The 15,367-nt window shown below is 40.3% G+C and overlaps 3 protein-coding genes across 5 annotated transcripts; 1 reads left to right on the top strand and 2 right to left on the bottom strand.

Annotated features, from left to right (window-relative positions):
- Positions 1-343: 343 nt before the first annotated feature.
- tmem181 (transmembrane protein 181) lies at positions 344-9,690 on the top strand. Of its 2 annotated transcripts, none has more exons than XM_071413109.1 (17): positions 344-671; positions 3,090-3,193; positions 3,666-3,733; positions 4,001-4,091; positions 4,194-4,315; positions 4,461-4,577; positions 4,705-4,785; positions 4,876-4,975; positions 5,162-5,292; positions 5,416-5,507; positions 5,600-5,657; positions 5,826-5,928; positions 6,055-6,106; positions 6,212-6,294; positions 6,621-6,710; positions 6,808-6,874; positions 7,050-9,690. In XM_071413109.1, exons 1-17 carry the CDS (start codon positions 541-543, stop codon positions 7,132-7,134), a joined length of 1,575 nt encoding a protein of 524 aa, XP_071269210.1. In that variant the 5' UTR covers positions 344-540; the 3' UTR covers positions 7,135-9,690. The 2 variants fall into 2 exon arrangements, with proteins under 2 accessions (XP_071269210.1, XP_071269211.1); XM_071413110.1 differs by lacking the exon at positions 344-671 and adding an exon at positions 2,446-2,597.
- A 191-nt stretch (positions 9,691-9,881) lies between these two features.
- On the bottom strand, positions 9,882-11,554 carry dynlt1b (dynein light chain Tctex-type 1b). Its single transcript, XM_071413113.1, has 5 exons — positions 11,365-11,554; positions 11,151-11,192; positions 10,747-10,870; positions 10,349-10,426; positions 9,882-10,256 (listed from the first exon to the last, which is right to left on the bottom strand). Exons 1-5 carry the CDS (start codon positions 11,389-11,391, stop codon positions 10,186-10,188), a joined length of 342 nt encoding a protein of 113 aa, XP_071269214.1. The 5' UTR covers positions 11,392-11,554; the 3' UTR covers positions 9,882-10,185.
- A 153-nt stretch (positions 11,555-11,707) lies between these two features.
- gtf2h5 (general transcription factor IIH, polypeptide 5) lies at positions 11,708-13,022 on the bottom strand. Of its 2 annotated transcripts, none has more exons than XM_071413112.1 (3): positions 12,894-13,022; positions 12,468-12,537; positions 11,708-12,300 (listed from the first exon to the last, which is right to left on the bottom strand). In XM_071413112.1, the coding sequence occupies exons 2-3, from the start codon at positions 12,500-12,502 to the stop codon at positions 12,120-12,122; spliced, it is 216 nt and encodes a 71-aa protein (XP_071269213.1). In that variant the 5' UTR covers positions 12,503-12,537; positions 12,894-13,022; the 3' UTR covers positions 11,708-12,119. The 2 variants fall into 2 exon arrangements, with proteins under 2 accessions (XP_071269213.1, XP_071269212.1); XM_071413111.1 differs by having other exon boundaries at positions 12,468-12,548; positions 12,894-13,000.
- Positions 13,023-15,367: the final 2,345 nt, after the last annotated feature.

Below are 15,367 nucleotides of genomic sequence, written 5' to 3'. Positions count from 1 at the left end.
AATTTATCGTTCAAGCACTTCTGAGTGCCTTGGAACCCTGTAAGTGTTTCATATTGAAAAATGTATGATTTCTTTATATCCTTGTACAGGTTTCTTCTATAAGCTTACGAATTTCATTTAACAATGATCAACTTTACTATGTTATAAAGCTAAAATTGTAATTCCTAGTAGCATGTAGCCCTCTAAAACAAAGTGTGTTGGGCACAAAAGTCCCATAGAAAATAGCTTTCTCTTAATGTAGTAAACCTTGTATCCGTGCAGAAATGCAGATGAAAAGCTGTAGGAGCATTGATCTTCAATCACAGTCGCTTCCCTCTCTCCGTGGTGCTGAATTATGTCACGTGATTCTCACCGCTGTATTTGTATGTTCGCTTCCGCCCCCTCGTTTTTTTGTGCTTTTTCTTTAGACCTGCACGAACAAAAAAGCTTTGCCTGCAGTTTCAATTAAACGAGAGATCACAAAAGAGAGACACCGGCGTTGTTTTGTAAAGGCTGCGGATTATTTCCCATCGCCATTTTCAGACCTCAGACACCAGCACGATGGACACCGACTACTCCGCCTTTGAAAACCCTCTGTACAGTGAACTTAAATATTTCTGTAAGAAGATACAGGAGGTCTATAACGAATTAAAGGAAGACCTGACACCTTACCGCGACGATCGTTTTTACAGGTAGATTATAGGGTCACTACACCAATATTAAATAATCCAATATATGTATTTTTGTGTTAATTCAATCATTACTCTATAATGAACAAGCATTTGTGAGCATACATTAGGCCTATTAACGGCATTTGATTTTCATGTAGGTATTAACATAATGATATGATTAACATTTGTCAATGTGTATTTACAATATGGATATAGCCTTCTTGACAGAATATCCAGCTGCAGCCATGCACCACCCTCAACATGGCGCATTGTGGTTCAGGTGCGCTATAAAGCATCACTGGTTTTCTTTGGACAGTGCCGTGTTTTGCAGGTTTAGATACGCTTTTCATTATTTATCTTTCGGTTTTATGGGATATTACGTCAAATATGTGTCCCTATAGGCTACCTTCGTTTAAAAAATGCTGTTACTTCTGCTGATAATACAATACAATAAAATTCTAAGGTCAGTATGGCAGAGGCCTATATAATATAGGCACAGGCCACTGAGTGAAGGCAACAAGTGTTGTGGTGTATTCATTACTCCAAACAGTTGCAAAATGGAACGAAAATTTGTGTTTCTATTGGACAGGTTCAGCAAACAGGGCGGGACCTACCTTAATCTTTCCAATAGAAACGCGAGTTTTCTTTGCAAAACAGAACGTTTTGTAACTGTTTTGAGTAATTACAACACAAATCAGGTTTTACAAAATATACCTACCATCAGATATTAAATAAAGGAGGAGATAGGAATCCCATTGAGACTCCAACCAGCAGACTGTCAACCAATCGCGGTCACGTTGTCATGCTATGTCACGCGGTTGCTAAAATCGTCACGCAATCCCTTCTCAAAGTAAAGGTATGAGTCGAGAAACCTGACTATTTTCCTCGAAAGTACATATTGTCACGATTCCAAAGCTATTCGGTATTACAGAGAAAATGTTAGTTATCTTACATCTCGGAAAAGATTTGTAATGTTGTAGTTCTTATTCACGAAATTCATGCTGATTTGGGGTTTTTGAGTTGGCGCCCAATTGACTCCCATTCACATCCTTGAAGGAGCGCTCTCCTTGTCCCAAAACAGCCCAGAATGCACCGGGCGGGCCATTGACGACGCAGGGGCAAGGTACACGTCGCTAATACGATTTCAATGGAATTTCCCACCTTCTTAAAAGTATCTCTGCAACCATACAGTGTGCAATCATCGTATTTAATAACAATATTTAATTAACAGCAGATTAAATAGTCAATTTAGATCAATTATTTATATATACCTATAGGGTGCGCTGTGTTGAAACCACCTTGCCTGCATCTTGGCACTCCCCAACCATTGTAAAACATATTTTGGAAATTATAGAAATATATTTATTCATGCCTTACATTCGTTTTTGACATGTATTATATTACAGATACCTTAATGTATACTTTTAAATTATATTATGTGAGCTAAACATACAAATAAAAATGACAAAATATATTAAAACATTTTCCTTAAAGTATAATATTTTGAGATTACTAATGCCACTGTCCCCACTACAATAAAATATACTTAAATACATGTAATTTTGTCCATTCATTCCTATGGACTGCTCCTACTGGGGAGTGCCAATATGGCCGACCGGTGGCTTCAAAGCCTATCAATGGCCAATACATAGCATCAGCAATTTGATGTATACAGGCAAAATTGAAATCACATGTTTTTCATTAGAGTTGAAATGAGGATGAAAATCTGAAAAATGCGCTTGCAACGACCAAATCCACTCCCTCTAATTGAGCTACAATAAGAAGCTCCTCCTACTCTCCTGTCCCCACGTGACTTCAGTCCCGCGACATCCAGTGGTGACGTTTCATTTGGTTGTCGCATACAGACTGATGTATACGGATGTGGATTTTACCTGGACCTTTTGATTTGATCTCGATTCTAGAGTGAGAATCTACAGAAATGGATGTGTAAGTTCACATGTTTAAGACGATCTACAACTTAGTTGTATTGTTGCCACTTCATATCGTACATTTTTAATCAGTCGTCTGCTTGCAACGGGATCCTATGCAAAGTTGACAGACACACCTACGTTACTTTACACGTTAACTAACTAGTTTGCACGCCACCGTGTTTTTGGTGGAAGGTGTTTTTGGTCTGTCTTATATTCTGGTACCGGTGTGTGTTACTAAGCAATATATTAACATTTCTAATGTGACTAATTTCTTATCTAACGTTTCCAAAAGCTGATAGTGTGTATTTGACAGCTGGCCAAATAATAAGCCTCACGCTTCCTAAACTATCCTAAGTTACTGAGTTGCATTATGCTTCCATTTTATTATGACAACTCCTTAATGTCTTCAGCATAGGTGTTTAAATCAAGAAATGTTCATCACATAGAGAGGACGCTGAGATTGTTTGCAGGAAACTGATTGTAGCATGAAATCCTCTCTCAATTTCAGGCTAGCCCCCATGCGGCTCTACACACTCTCCAAAAGACACTTTGTTTTGGTCTTTGTGGTGTTCTTGATCTGTTTTGGCCTCACTGTCTTCATTGGTATGGCAGGTATGTAGTTTTCATATATTCTATCAATGTGCACACTTAGTATACCTGCAGTGGGCCCAAATCTATATTACTGCTGGGAAACAGTGAGCCAGAAAGGCTAGTTAGGGTGATTTAGCAGCCAGCCAACATAATCAGAGGGTGATGCCTGGTGTCTACTGGCTGAAGTTTTATCTGCAAGGAAATCCTTTAAAGTCCACCTTCTTCTTGCTATCTTTCTCTTAAAGCCTTACTAGAAAGATCCTTATTGGTAATATTACACAATTTTCCTAAAGTGAAAAGAATGTTGAAAATGCTATGTCTGTACAATGATGGATTTGCTGTAGGAAAGTGATCTAGTCGAGAAGACTGAGTTTTGCCTATAGGTGTGACAAGCTTGTTTGTGCAGGAACTTTGTCTGGTCCTTACCTGGTCCTGAAGACCTGGAGAAATATTTTGCAGAATCCTTTTGCTTACTTTGCTCATTCTTTTGCAGGTCCTAAAATCCTTGCGGAGACTAAATACAGTGGAGATGAACTGCTGGACAAAAATCAATCCATAAAGGTAAGACAAGCAAACATATATAAATACATGTCTTGCCAGGATCGCAGGGAGTGTGCTTGAACTGTTTGCTTTACGTCAGAAATGGCTTTTATTAGTGCACAAACCCGCACCACCCCGTTGCTTACACATATGTGAGACTGGGAGGGTAAAAGGGAGAAAAAGTGCAAAGTCCAAAATCAACACTTAGATCCCACAAGTCCTGGACACACCTTGATGTCCACTATTTGACATTGTGATGTTCTGAGTATGGATCTAATATGGTTTCAGACTGGTCCCTTCATCCTGCAGTCCCCGCCCCTCTCCACCTATAACCAACAGCTATGGCTCACCTGTATAATGCAGGTGGAACACAGCACTGGTGAGATCTACTCCCTTATAAATTATGGTATTTCTCCTTAAGACTTTCATGTCATATGGATATTTACAACTTTTTTTGTTTGTTGCCTTTGTTTCTATTCAGTGGTGGACTTCCTGCAGCACTTTGAGATCAACGTGGAGCTGAAGGGAGTCATGCAGGATGCCAGCGTCATGCACATCCGCAGCAACGTGCACCAGAAATCACGAATGCTGCACTGTGGCGCTGTGAGTGGCAATCAATATATTGGTCTATCCATTCATTAATCAATTAACCAGTTTGTCAGGCAATTGACTAGTCAATCATCAATCAGTTATCAACCAACCAATTGGTCAATGAACAAGGCGTCTATCCTGCTGTTTCCTCCTGCAGAAGTGTGATGAGATCATCGTGGTGCACCTGGGCTATCTGAATTACACACAGTACCAGATCAATGTCAGCTTCAAAGGCCTGGAGAACATCACCTATGAAGTCAAGGTCAACTTCATGGTGAGCTCACAACACACTGGCTGGAAAAACTGTCAGCTGGCTGTTTCTGAAGATGCGTCTCATCCTACTGACACACACAGTGGCTTTGAACTGCAGTTCAGTGACACATTTCTCTCCTCTCTCACAGTGGAAGATGTATAATCCCTCATTCTCTCAAGTGGAGATCTGGTTCCGGTTTGTCTTTGTGGTTTTGACCTTCATGGTGACGGTAAGAGATCTATGCAATTGAATCAATATTTATTGTTTCTGCTGTGTATGTTTGTCTTTGTATGTTAGTCTTTGCTGTTGTGTATTGCAGTGCATGTTTGCTCACTCTCTGAGGAAGTTCTCCATGAGAGACTGGGGCATTGAGCAGAAGTGGATGTCCATTCTGCTGCCTCTACTACTGCTGTATAACGGTGAGTCATTGAGTTGTTTACCACTCTTTCCTTTGTGCCTTCCACTGCACACCAGGCCTTGATATTTAAACTGTGTAATATGTTTGAATGTACCCTTCTGAAGGCGTAACCTTGCTGTTAAAACCCATATTCACTACAGTTTTTAGGTCTTTACCTGGTTTGATGTTTGGGGTTCTTGTGTTTCAGATCCGTTTTTCCCACTGTCGTTCCTGGTTAACAGCTGGTTTCCGAGGACTCTGGATGCATTCTTCCAGGCCCTCTTCCTGTGTTCCCTGCTGCTCTTCTGGCTCTGTGTCTACCACGGCATCCGGGTTCAGGTGGGTCTCACATTCATCTTTAACCAAACTCTATATTTTAGTATTGGAACCCAAAAATCAGTCTGGTGTCCTGTTTTTTTTTTTCTTCTTTCTAATCCTGGATTATTCTGGTTCCTGTCTCAGGGAGAGAGGAAGTGTCTGACGTTCTATCTTCCTAAGCTGGTCATTGTCGGCCTCCTGTGGCTCTCAGCAGTTACCTTGGGGATATGGCAAACGTAAGTCTGAAGAACTCTGTCAAACTAACACTGTATAACATACTCTGTTTGGAAAAGGATGTTATGAGCTCTAATTTCCTTTACATCCACAGGGTCAATGAGCTACAGGACCCCACCTACCAGTACAAAGTGGACATCGCTAACTTCCAGGTGAGTGGAACACATTTACCTTCTGTGAGATCATTTTTATGGAAAATTCAGAAGCACATGTCCAGTGTATAATTATCAATATTTTTCAACCTGGTAGAAGTTTGGACATTAACGGTGGAGGTAGTGCAACACCCATCATGTTGATAAAAGGTGTTGTTGTACTTCCAGGGCATGAAGATTTTCTTCCTGGTGGTGGTGACCCTGTACATCCTGTATCTCATCTTCCTCATCGTCAGAGCTTGTTCTGAGCTCAAGAACATGCCCTATACCGGTAACAATGATGCATTTGTCATATTCTAATCCCGATAGAGTTATGGGTTGCCTTTGATACATCCACTCTCATTTAGCCTTTCCTAATATTCTTTCTATTGAACTGTGGTCTCATCTTGGTCATCAGATCTCCGGCTGAAGTTTCTGACTGCGCTGACGTTTGTTGTCCTGGTAATAAGGTACGGCCATTGTCACCTGTTGACTTCTATTGAGCCTGGTCATGGTATCTAAACTGGAGGGATCAAACAATAATAATAATATCTTATTTGTTCCATTCCCTCTAGCATGGCGATACTCTATCTTAGGTTTGGTGCCAAGGCTCTGCAAGACAACTTTGTTGCTGAGTTGTCAACCCATTACCAGAACTATATCCTTTCTTGTCAATGTCTTATTTATTATTTTTTTCATTTAGCAGATGTGCTTATCCAGAGTGACTTACAGGAGCAATCAGTATTATGTGCCTTGCTCAAGGGCATATGGACAGATTTTTAATATAGTCAGCTTTGGGGTTCGAACCAGCAGCCTTTCGGTTACTGGCCCAACAATCGTAACCGCTCGGCTACCTGCCACTGACGTCTTCTCTTCTATTGTGAATTCTGCAGTCAGTAGCATAGGTTTCAAAGTATTGTCATCTTGATGAGCTTTGCATGCATTAGATATGTTTACTTAGATCTGATCCTTAACTCGACATACCAGCTGAATTTTTATCTTTCTATGGATTACTCAACTTTTACTTGTACACATTAGCATTTGTGTATTCCCCCTCAAAAGACGCCATTTATGGTAAGTGATTCTTGAGGAGAGAAAAAATATGCAATGAGAATTGAAAGATGAGTCTGGTTACTTATTGCCTTGTCAATCTCATTATCTTGTGTATTAGACTCCCAGTTGAAGGATAATCCTGCATTCTCCATGCTCAATGACTCAGATGATGAAGTCATATACGGGTAAGTAGTCATGTTAATTCACTGTCTCTCATTGCCTTTGTTATACATCATTCTACTTAAAGATGTAGGCGTCACTGTCTTGAGATCAATTCTAGATATTGGACTCTGCATATGCCTGCTTTGAATGTCTAAATGTGTTTCTGCTCAGACGGATATGTATTTATTTTCTATGAAGGAGCGATTACGAGGAGATGCCTTTGCAAAATGGCCGTGCCATCAAAGCAACAGCCAAGTACCAGAATGAGAGCGACAGCGACTGATCCAGTCCTGATTGGTGCGTCATTCATTCCCCTGTTGTCCTGATTGAATCCTTGAAGGGATTCTATTAAACTGGCCCGGGTTGCACCAGGCAGTGCCCATCACGTGACCGGGTGAAGACTGTGAGGGAGGCGAACCCTTCTCAAAACGAATAACTTCTCAAAAAAATAACTAACATTTTAAACTAGTTTTCATTGGGAAGGCAGATAAAGCTTTTTAATCAATCACTTTTGCTTGTGAACACAGAATCCTACTCATCACTCCACGTGCTTAACCTACGTCACTTTTGTTTTGAGCCAACTTTGCTGTCGGCCAGAACGGGGCGCCCGGGAAGCAGCCCGGTCACAAAACAATTGCAATCACTTTTCACCCGGCGCAAACTACGCCTGCCTGGGCTAGCCTAATCGAATCCCCTCATTGGACAGCATATTCAACGAATGAACCACCATTTGTAAATAAGGAACGTTTGCATAAATAATGCAAATGGTAATATACTGTAACTGTTAGGGCTGTGAAGGTCATTGAATTTTGAATGATGGTAATTGGCCAGCCAAATGACTGCGGTCTCCGTAATAACCGTTTTTGTTTTTACACACATTTTTCTCCTCCTTCGCTCCTGACTGCATGTGCTGCCATAGAAATGTAATTACTTATTTTTCTGATGCATTGTGGGGGGAGTTTGCTAGTTTCTTATTTCAGCAAGGAGCGAAAAAGTTTAATCACGTTAAGAGTACATGTTACCGCAGAAACGGACTCAAATGCACGAATGCCTGGCCGTCCCGTCTTGACGGTCTTCATCCACAACCGTCGGTTACGCGGTTATACGGTAATTGTGCCAGCCCTAGTAACTGTACATAAATATATTTTTTAACTGAAAAATTGTGTATTCTGACTGTAAATTCAAAGAAAGGAAAGTTGTGCAGGTATGGTCAAATGTTTTATAGCATTTTAGTCATCAACTAGCCACATAAAAACAAACGTTCTGTACACTATCTTTTGGTTATCATGAGCCACATATCATCATTCTTGGATATATAAATTAACTTTGAAGGAAAGCGTGACAATATTGATCATGGGATTTATTATTTATACAAAAATCACAATGGAGCTAGTGTTAAACCACTGTCTCTTTTGTACTTGAAATGTTTTGTTTTTAGCCATTCCTACTATGCTCTCTGACATTCTGAGTTTGAGGGGGGGGGTGTAATTCTGCAAAAAACATACCATGCTGCCACTGTTTTTATCCAAGACCTTTATCTCAAATGGTTGTAAAACCAGTATAGAACAGCAATTCACTGTTGTATGGTTGTCATATACTCTGTTAAAATCCAGAGTATAAGCATGCATATCCATCAATCTAATACCCATAGAAGTGAAGTTTTCTGAGTATTTACCTGACTACCACCATGCGTTATAATAACCAGCAGGGAGAACCTTAACTTGAGTAGGTGTAGCAGTTTACCCACTCCTTTGCCAATCCATTCCTAAGTGAAGCAGCTGTATGATTGTACTCTTGGTGTCCAAATCGTATGTCATTTTTGCCCCCAAAATTATGGCACTATTGTTTAATAGCTATGGGAAAAGTTTTCACATTCCTGACACAATAGTCTAGACTTCAGGAATCTTCCATATCTTAAGTTCATTCAAACACTTCTAATGCTTAATCATTTGATTGTGATGTCTTGTGAAATATTAAGGCAGTGGTGTCAAACTCCATTCCGTGGAGGGCCTAGTGTCTGCAGGTTTTTGGTTTTTCCTTGCAATTAAGACCTAGACAACCAGGTGTGGGGAGTTGCTTACTAATTAGTGACTTTAATTCATCAATCAAGTACAAGGGAGGAGCGAAAACCCACAGCCACTCGGCTCTCTGGAATGAGTTTGACATCTGTGTGTTAAAGGAATACTCAAGTAGCATTTAGCATATTTGCCATATGGCCCTTCCATTGTTCATTTTAGCTTGCCGTTCATAAAGCTTTTATCTTTTGTTTACTTCAAAGGTACTTTGGCTATGTAAATTTCATTTGTAGAAATTAACCAAATAATAACACTCTGGCTTATTGTTTTGTACCTTTTTTTTCTGTACTCAATAACCTGATGCAGGATTTTATGGATACAGGCTCAAGGAAGCAAGTTAGTTTTCATCACTAACCATTGGTCATTTTCTGTCTGAACCAAATGAGTGAACTGTTTGTGTTGAAGGAAAGAGTTACCACTGATCCTCCAAACATGTATTCTAATAAAGATGGTGCCTTGTTTCCACTTTGTACCAGGGTCAGGAGTTTCCTCCAAACTTTGACTGCAGTCTGAAATCTTTTTGTTTGTGATGGAGCATCTTATATATACATACTTGTGGCTTATAGGGAGATGATTGTGGTGGTTATTTTGAGGTTTGAGTAAGAACCATGATTTTCTTTATGGTAGAGACTTTCTTTTGACTAAATTAGAACGGCATCCCTATGTTTAATGACTGAGCAGCACTCTGTAAATACTGTATCACATGTAAATAAAGCACTTGTGTATACAGCAAATATTAATTAAAACTTGTAAATTATAAAACATGCATGTCTCTGGGCATTGTCTTCTGACGGGGCGTCATTCCTACACGACAGTCCTCAACTGATCAGTGCAGATGAAGTCATCGCTAAGACAATGTGTCTCTGTGGTGACCTCTTTACTCAGCATTTCACAGGCCAGGTGTTGTGGTAGAATGAATGATAGTTGGGGGTTATATTGGAAGCTGGCAAACAAGCAATGACTGAAAACATTTATTGAAACGTCACTAACAAATCCTAACATGACAAATTGGTCCTCGTAAAATCTAAACAAACAAGATGCACAAAAGTCTTTGGAAGCAGTAGAAATACTTTGGTATGGTGGGCTTTATGAAAAAAGAGAGCTGCACACTCTAGGAGCTCAGATGCAATAACCAACGTTTTGACAGACGAGCTGTCTTCATCAGGGTATGATGTTGGGCTTTATGCTAACAATCAGTTTGGACGGAATGGAAAAACCAACGTTCATTCATGTAGTGTAATTGAGTGCAGGCGGTAGATTCAGATGGCCAGGCCGAAGACACTGACGATGCAGTACATGGATTTATTCTCCCACCTCACTGTACAGCTTCCTGGAAGAGAAGGTTAGGTGGGATCAATGACAGAATCTCCATCTCATATAATCTGGTTGTAGAGACTGTGTGTTTGTGAGAGAGATTCTCACCATCAGTGGTGTTATCCCAGAAGCACGAGCTGGCTGTCTGTAGACCTGCCCCGTTCTTCTGCATGATAACACAGGTCACTGTGGAGAAAGAGAAACAGTGAAACGACCCTTTTCAGCAATAACACACAAATCCATCTCAATGTGGAATGTAATTATGATCATTGAATAGAATGATCCATCAATGAAAGTGGTGATGGTATATTTTAGTGACGGAAATAAAGTAACTGAATTCATTTATATGTGCCTCTCCCCACCACTGATGCAGCTTTATTTTTTATATATTTTTATTGAACTTTTATTAAACTTGAAGTCAGTTAAGAACAAATTCTTATTTACAATGACAGCCTGATATAGCCCAGCCAAACACGTTTCCTTTCCTTGCATTCAGGGCTACATACCAATGTACTTGAAAGGCTTGCCCAGTTTGCTAAGTTGACTCAGGGACTGCTCCACTACATTGGTGGTCCATTGGTTCACTCTGCTATGTTGATAGGCATTTCCTCCTATGGCTCCTTCTACTGACTGAAAAGACAGTAAAGACATAAAAAAGAGGAACAGGTTTAGTTTCTGAAATTACTGACTATCCAGAGAAAATACAAATGAATACACAGACGTGTCACAGCCCACATTAGTCATATTGATAAGTGGCTAGCAACCAACATAATCCCGACATGATGTCCTTAGCAACAGGCAGCAGGGTGATGAGTTGTTGCAATGTAGCAAATAGCTAGGCGACTTTGCTGAACATGAATGTCTCCTACCAATGCAACCATTAGCTAACTTTTCACTTGGCTAAAAGTACCTCTTTGATGATAGTGCTCACTTCGTCAACGACAAAGGCAGTCTGGCAGGATAAAAAGACAAAGGGATGCAGAACAGTTATAGTAGCTGGGGAACAACAGTAACGTTAGCTAGCTACCTAACATCGCTAGCATGCGTCTTCAAATAGCATTACATTTAAACAAATGTTACATTAGCTAGATATATTAATTAGCATTTTTGAACATCTAGCTAACCTCTTCTCCAGTCTGAAACTCATCCATGATGTTAGCAAACGACGGTTACCTCTAGCTAGCTCAGCTGTCGCCAAGTTTGAGTGGGTGTGCAGCGCATGCGCAAGGTTGATTATGATGGTCGTTTCTGTACTGGCTGTTGCATGGACAAAATAATGTCTCTTTCTTCCCTGTTCACAATAAATACAAAGAGACTGGGTATATTTTCATCCTCGCTGATTACATCTTCAAAGCTTACTGTGCAATATAACATAATTGGCTGGCTTTACCATAAAAACCCAAGAAACCTAATCATGGATAAGAAAAGAGTGCAGGAAATGTATAATAAAACACATTTTAAAGCTAATTGAGACAGGTACAAAAGTTTATTACATCTAATTTAAGCCATCTAAAAGTTATGAATATACACCATAGAAACAGGTGAATTAAAGTGGGCTGAAACACTGGTCATTCGCAAGTTTGCAGTGTAGGCTAATCGCCACCAGTCTCATTTTAAAGCATGATCAAGACAACACACTTAACAAAACTTATATTTGCACCAGTTTGGATGAAAAACAAATAAACATTTCTTATTTATAAATAAATTCCTTGAATTACTCCACATAACTGGGGGGGGGGGGACTTGGGCAGATGGCATGCCGAATAAAGGCTCATACCTATAAATACAAATATTTCACTGAACAAAAATCCCCAGACAGAAAGTTCAATGTTTGTGAAGAATATCACTTGTTAGATTGCTGAAGCATCTACTTCCTTCTTTATTTCTGAGTGATGGGGAATGAGTTCTGATCCATCAGCTCCCCAACTCTCTCCTGGAGTATGTGGACCACCTCGGCCAAAATGAAAACATGGGTGTCGTCAAGGTCCTGGATGATAAACTTCTTTCCCAGGGCAGATGTCTCATCTAGGTACAGTAGGAACTGCTTCATGGCAGGGTCACTGTTTCAAGTTGTGGAGAAAGAAGATATGAGACCTGTGATTTTCTCCTGAAACACATCTGATTATCATAGCTGGTACAGTATAGCAGACAGACTGGATTTTCTGCATGATTCATGTGATTAGCTTGATTGATTTCTGAAAATATGATATGTTTTGTGCATGCATACCACTCGACAAGAACACCCTTTAGTACGTTGACCATGATGCTGTTAGATTCCAAACACCAGTCTCCAAAACCTGGAAAAAAACAAACAAAATGAAGGCGTGAACACCAACACAATGTGACATGCATGCACCTTGACGTATGACACATTCTAAAAGTAATTAACTGAACTGTAGCTTATCACTGCAGAGGTAATTTACTAATGTTAAAGTGAGACAAAGAGGAACGAAGTAAGGACTAGGTAACGTTAGCTGGCGTTATTAGCATCATTGCTGAATAGCTAGTTAGCCTAGTTTGCTACACCTGACATGTTTCCGTCACAATCTCAAAGCCTGCTGATTTGCGAAAATTCAGGCTAGAGTAGATCAGCTCTTTGCTGATTGCCATTTTTGGCGATAAATAGCTAATTGGTGTATTATTCTGTACTTACAGAGCTTGTTTGCTCAACAGTGTTGATGGCTGGCTGCGTTGTTGGCTGGCTGCGTTGTTAACAAGTACAAAATGCCTTAACGCGAAAGGCATTGTGGGTTGTATGGTGTCTGATGAGGTATAAAGGTTAGGTCAGGTATTCCCAAACTGGGGTACGCAAAATGCCGTCGGTGGGTACGCTAAATGAACATGTGATTTACATAAAAAATATATATAGATTATTTTTCTCTTCACATTTTCAAACAGTCCATTTATATTTTCCAACGGGGCAATACATTTGGGTGAGGTTTTTTTCTCGTCTGAGTAGCCTCGTTTCACTGCCAAAAATAAAATGAAACCATTTAGTGTTCTGCGAAATATCAACACAATGTCAGATACAGGTAGCCTAGTCGAATAATTAACATCCAATCACATTAACCGTTACTCTCTCGCGGGAATTCCACTAACGGTCCATATGTAGCCAAACTTAGCTGCTGCTCTTTCGTTTGATCTAAAATTGATAAATTGTTTTTTTTAAACTAAGGCCCGGGTCCATAGAGACACATACCAGCTCTACTGGTAACGTTACTACTGCTACGACCAGCAGTACTACACCTGCACCTGTCGACGATACAAGTTGTTCTGCTTCCACGTGCACATCCAATGCTTAGCATCAGTAATTCTACATTTGTTGTTAGCCCAGCTAGCATGGACACTGACAGTTGTGAATCTGATGCAGCCGTAGAGCTACTGCCCCCTTACCCGAGAGGAAAGCACCGAACAACAGACAGGGATGTTGAACCATCAAAGAGCAAATATGATGAGAACTACATTGAATTGGAGTTCACTTATATTGGGAGTAGTGCCTTTCCTCAGCCACAGTGTGTTATATGTGCAAAAGTACTATCTCACAACTTGATGAAACCTTCACTCTTGCGCAGACAGTTGGAAACAAAACATGTCCATTTGAAAAATAAGCCACATGAGTTTTTTGAACGAGAATTAAGACGACTTTCGAGTAGTAAGACATGTATAAAAGCAACAGATACCATTAATAAGAAGGGCTATGGTTGGGAAAATGCTGGGGGAATAGGCCCAAAAAACGATACAGACAAGCGCTTCATCAAACATCACTGTTTCACGACGCATCAGTGACATGAAGGAGATGTTTTGAAACAATTACTGCTTCGCATACAAACCAGTGAATTCTATGCATTACAGCTGGATGAGTCAACAGACGTGGCGGTCCTGGCACAGCTCCTGGTATATGTCCGTTACGTTTATGGGGGGTCAATTAAGGAAGACATCCTCTTCTGCAAACCACTGGAAACCAGGACAACAGGAGATTATATTTTTAAAGTACTGGACAGCTATGTGACATCAAATGGACTTTGGTGGTTGATGTGTTGGTGTCTGTACTGATGGTGCAAAGGCCATGACAGGGAGACATAGTGGAGTGGTAACACGTGTGCAAGCAGTTGCTTGGGTACACTGCAGCATCCACCGAGAGGCTTTTGCTGCCTGACAGCTTGAAAGACGTTTTGGACACTACTGTGAAAATGGTTCACTTTGTTAAAGCAAGGCCCCTGAACTCTCGTGTATTTTCTGCACTATGCAATGATATGTGCAGCAACCATGAACGCTTTTACAACATACAGAAGTGCGCTGGTTATCAAGGGTCTAAGTATTGACACGTTTTTTTAAATTGAGAGACGAGCTTAAAGTTTTCTTTACTGACCTTCATTTTCACTTGTCTGACCACTTGCATGATGATTTCTCACACGACTGGCCTATCTGGGTGATGTTTTTTCTCGCCTGAATGATCTGAATCTAGGATTACAGGGACTCACCCCAACTATATTCACTGTGTGGGACAAAATTGAGGTTATGATTAAGAAGTTGGAGCTCTTCTCTGTCTGCATTAACAAGGACAACACACAGGTCTTTCCATCATTGTATGATTTTTTGTGTGCAAATCAACTCAAGCTTACAATGTCAAACGTGATATAGCTTTCCCGAAACGGATGACACAACTGGATTCGTTATCCCTTTCATGCCCTGCCTCCAGTCCACTTACTGATATCTGAACAAGAGAGCCTCATCAAAATTGCAACAAGTGGTTCTGTGAAAATTTAATTTTATCAGAAGCCACTGCCAGATTTCTGGATTGGGCTGCGCTCAGAGTATCCTGCCTTGGCAAATCGCACTGTTAAGACACTGATGCCCTTTGCGACCAAGTACCTGTGCAAGTGGATTCTCGGCCCTCACTGGCATGAAAACTAAATACAGGCACAGACTGTGTGTGGAAAATGATTTAAGACTGAGCTTCTCTCCAATACAACCCAACATTGCAGTTATGTGCATCCTTTCAAGCACACCCTTCTCATTAACCTGTGATGAGTTATTCATAATTTCCGATGAACAAATAGTTTTATGTAAGATGGCTAATTAAAGAGCAAAATTATTGATTACTATTATATTATTATTTGTGCCCTG

Source organism: Salvelinus alpinus, chromosome 8 (assembly GCF_045679555.1).
Source record: "Salvelinus alpinus chromosome 8, SLU_Salpinus.1, whole genome shotgun sequence".
NCBI classification, from domain to species: Eukaryota; Metazoa; Chordata; class Actinopteri; order Salmoniformes; family Salmonidae; genus Salvelinus; species Salvelinus alpinus.
Note: the sequence above shows the minus strand (reverse complement) of the source record. Positions and strands in the feature narration are given on the sequence as shown.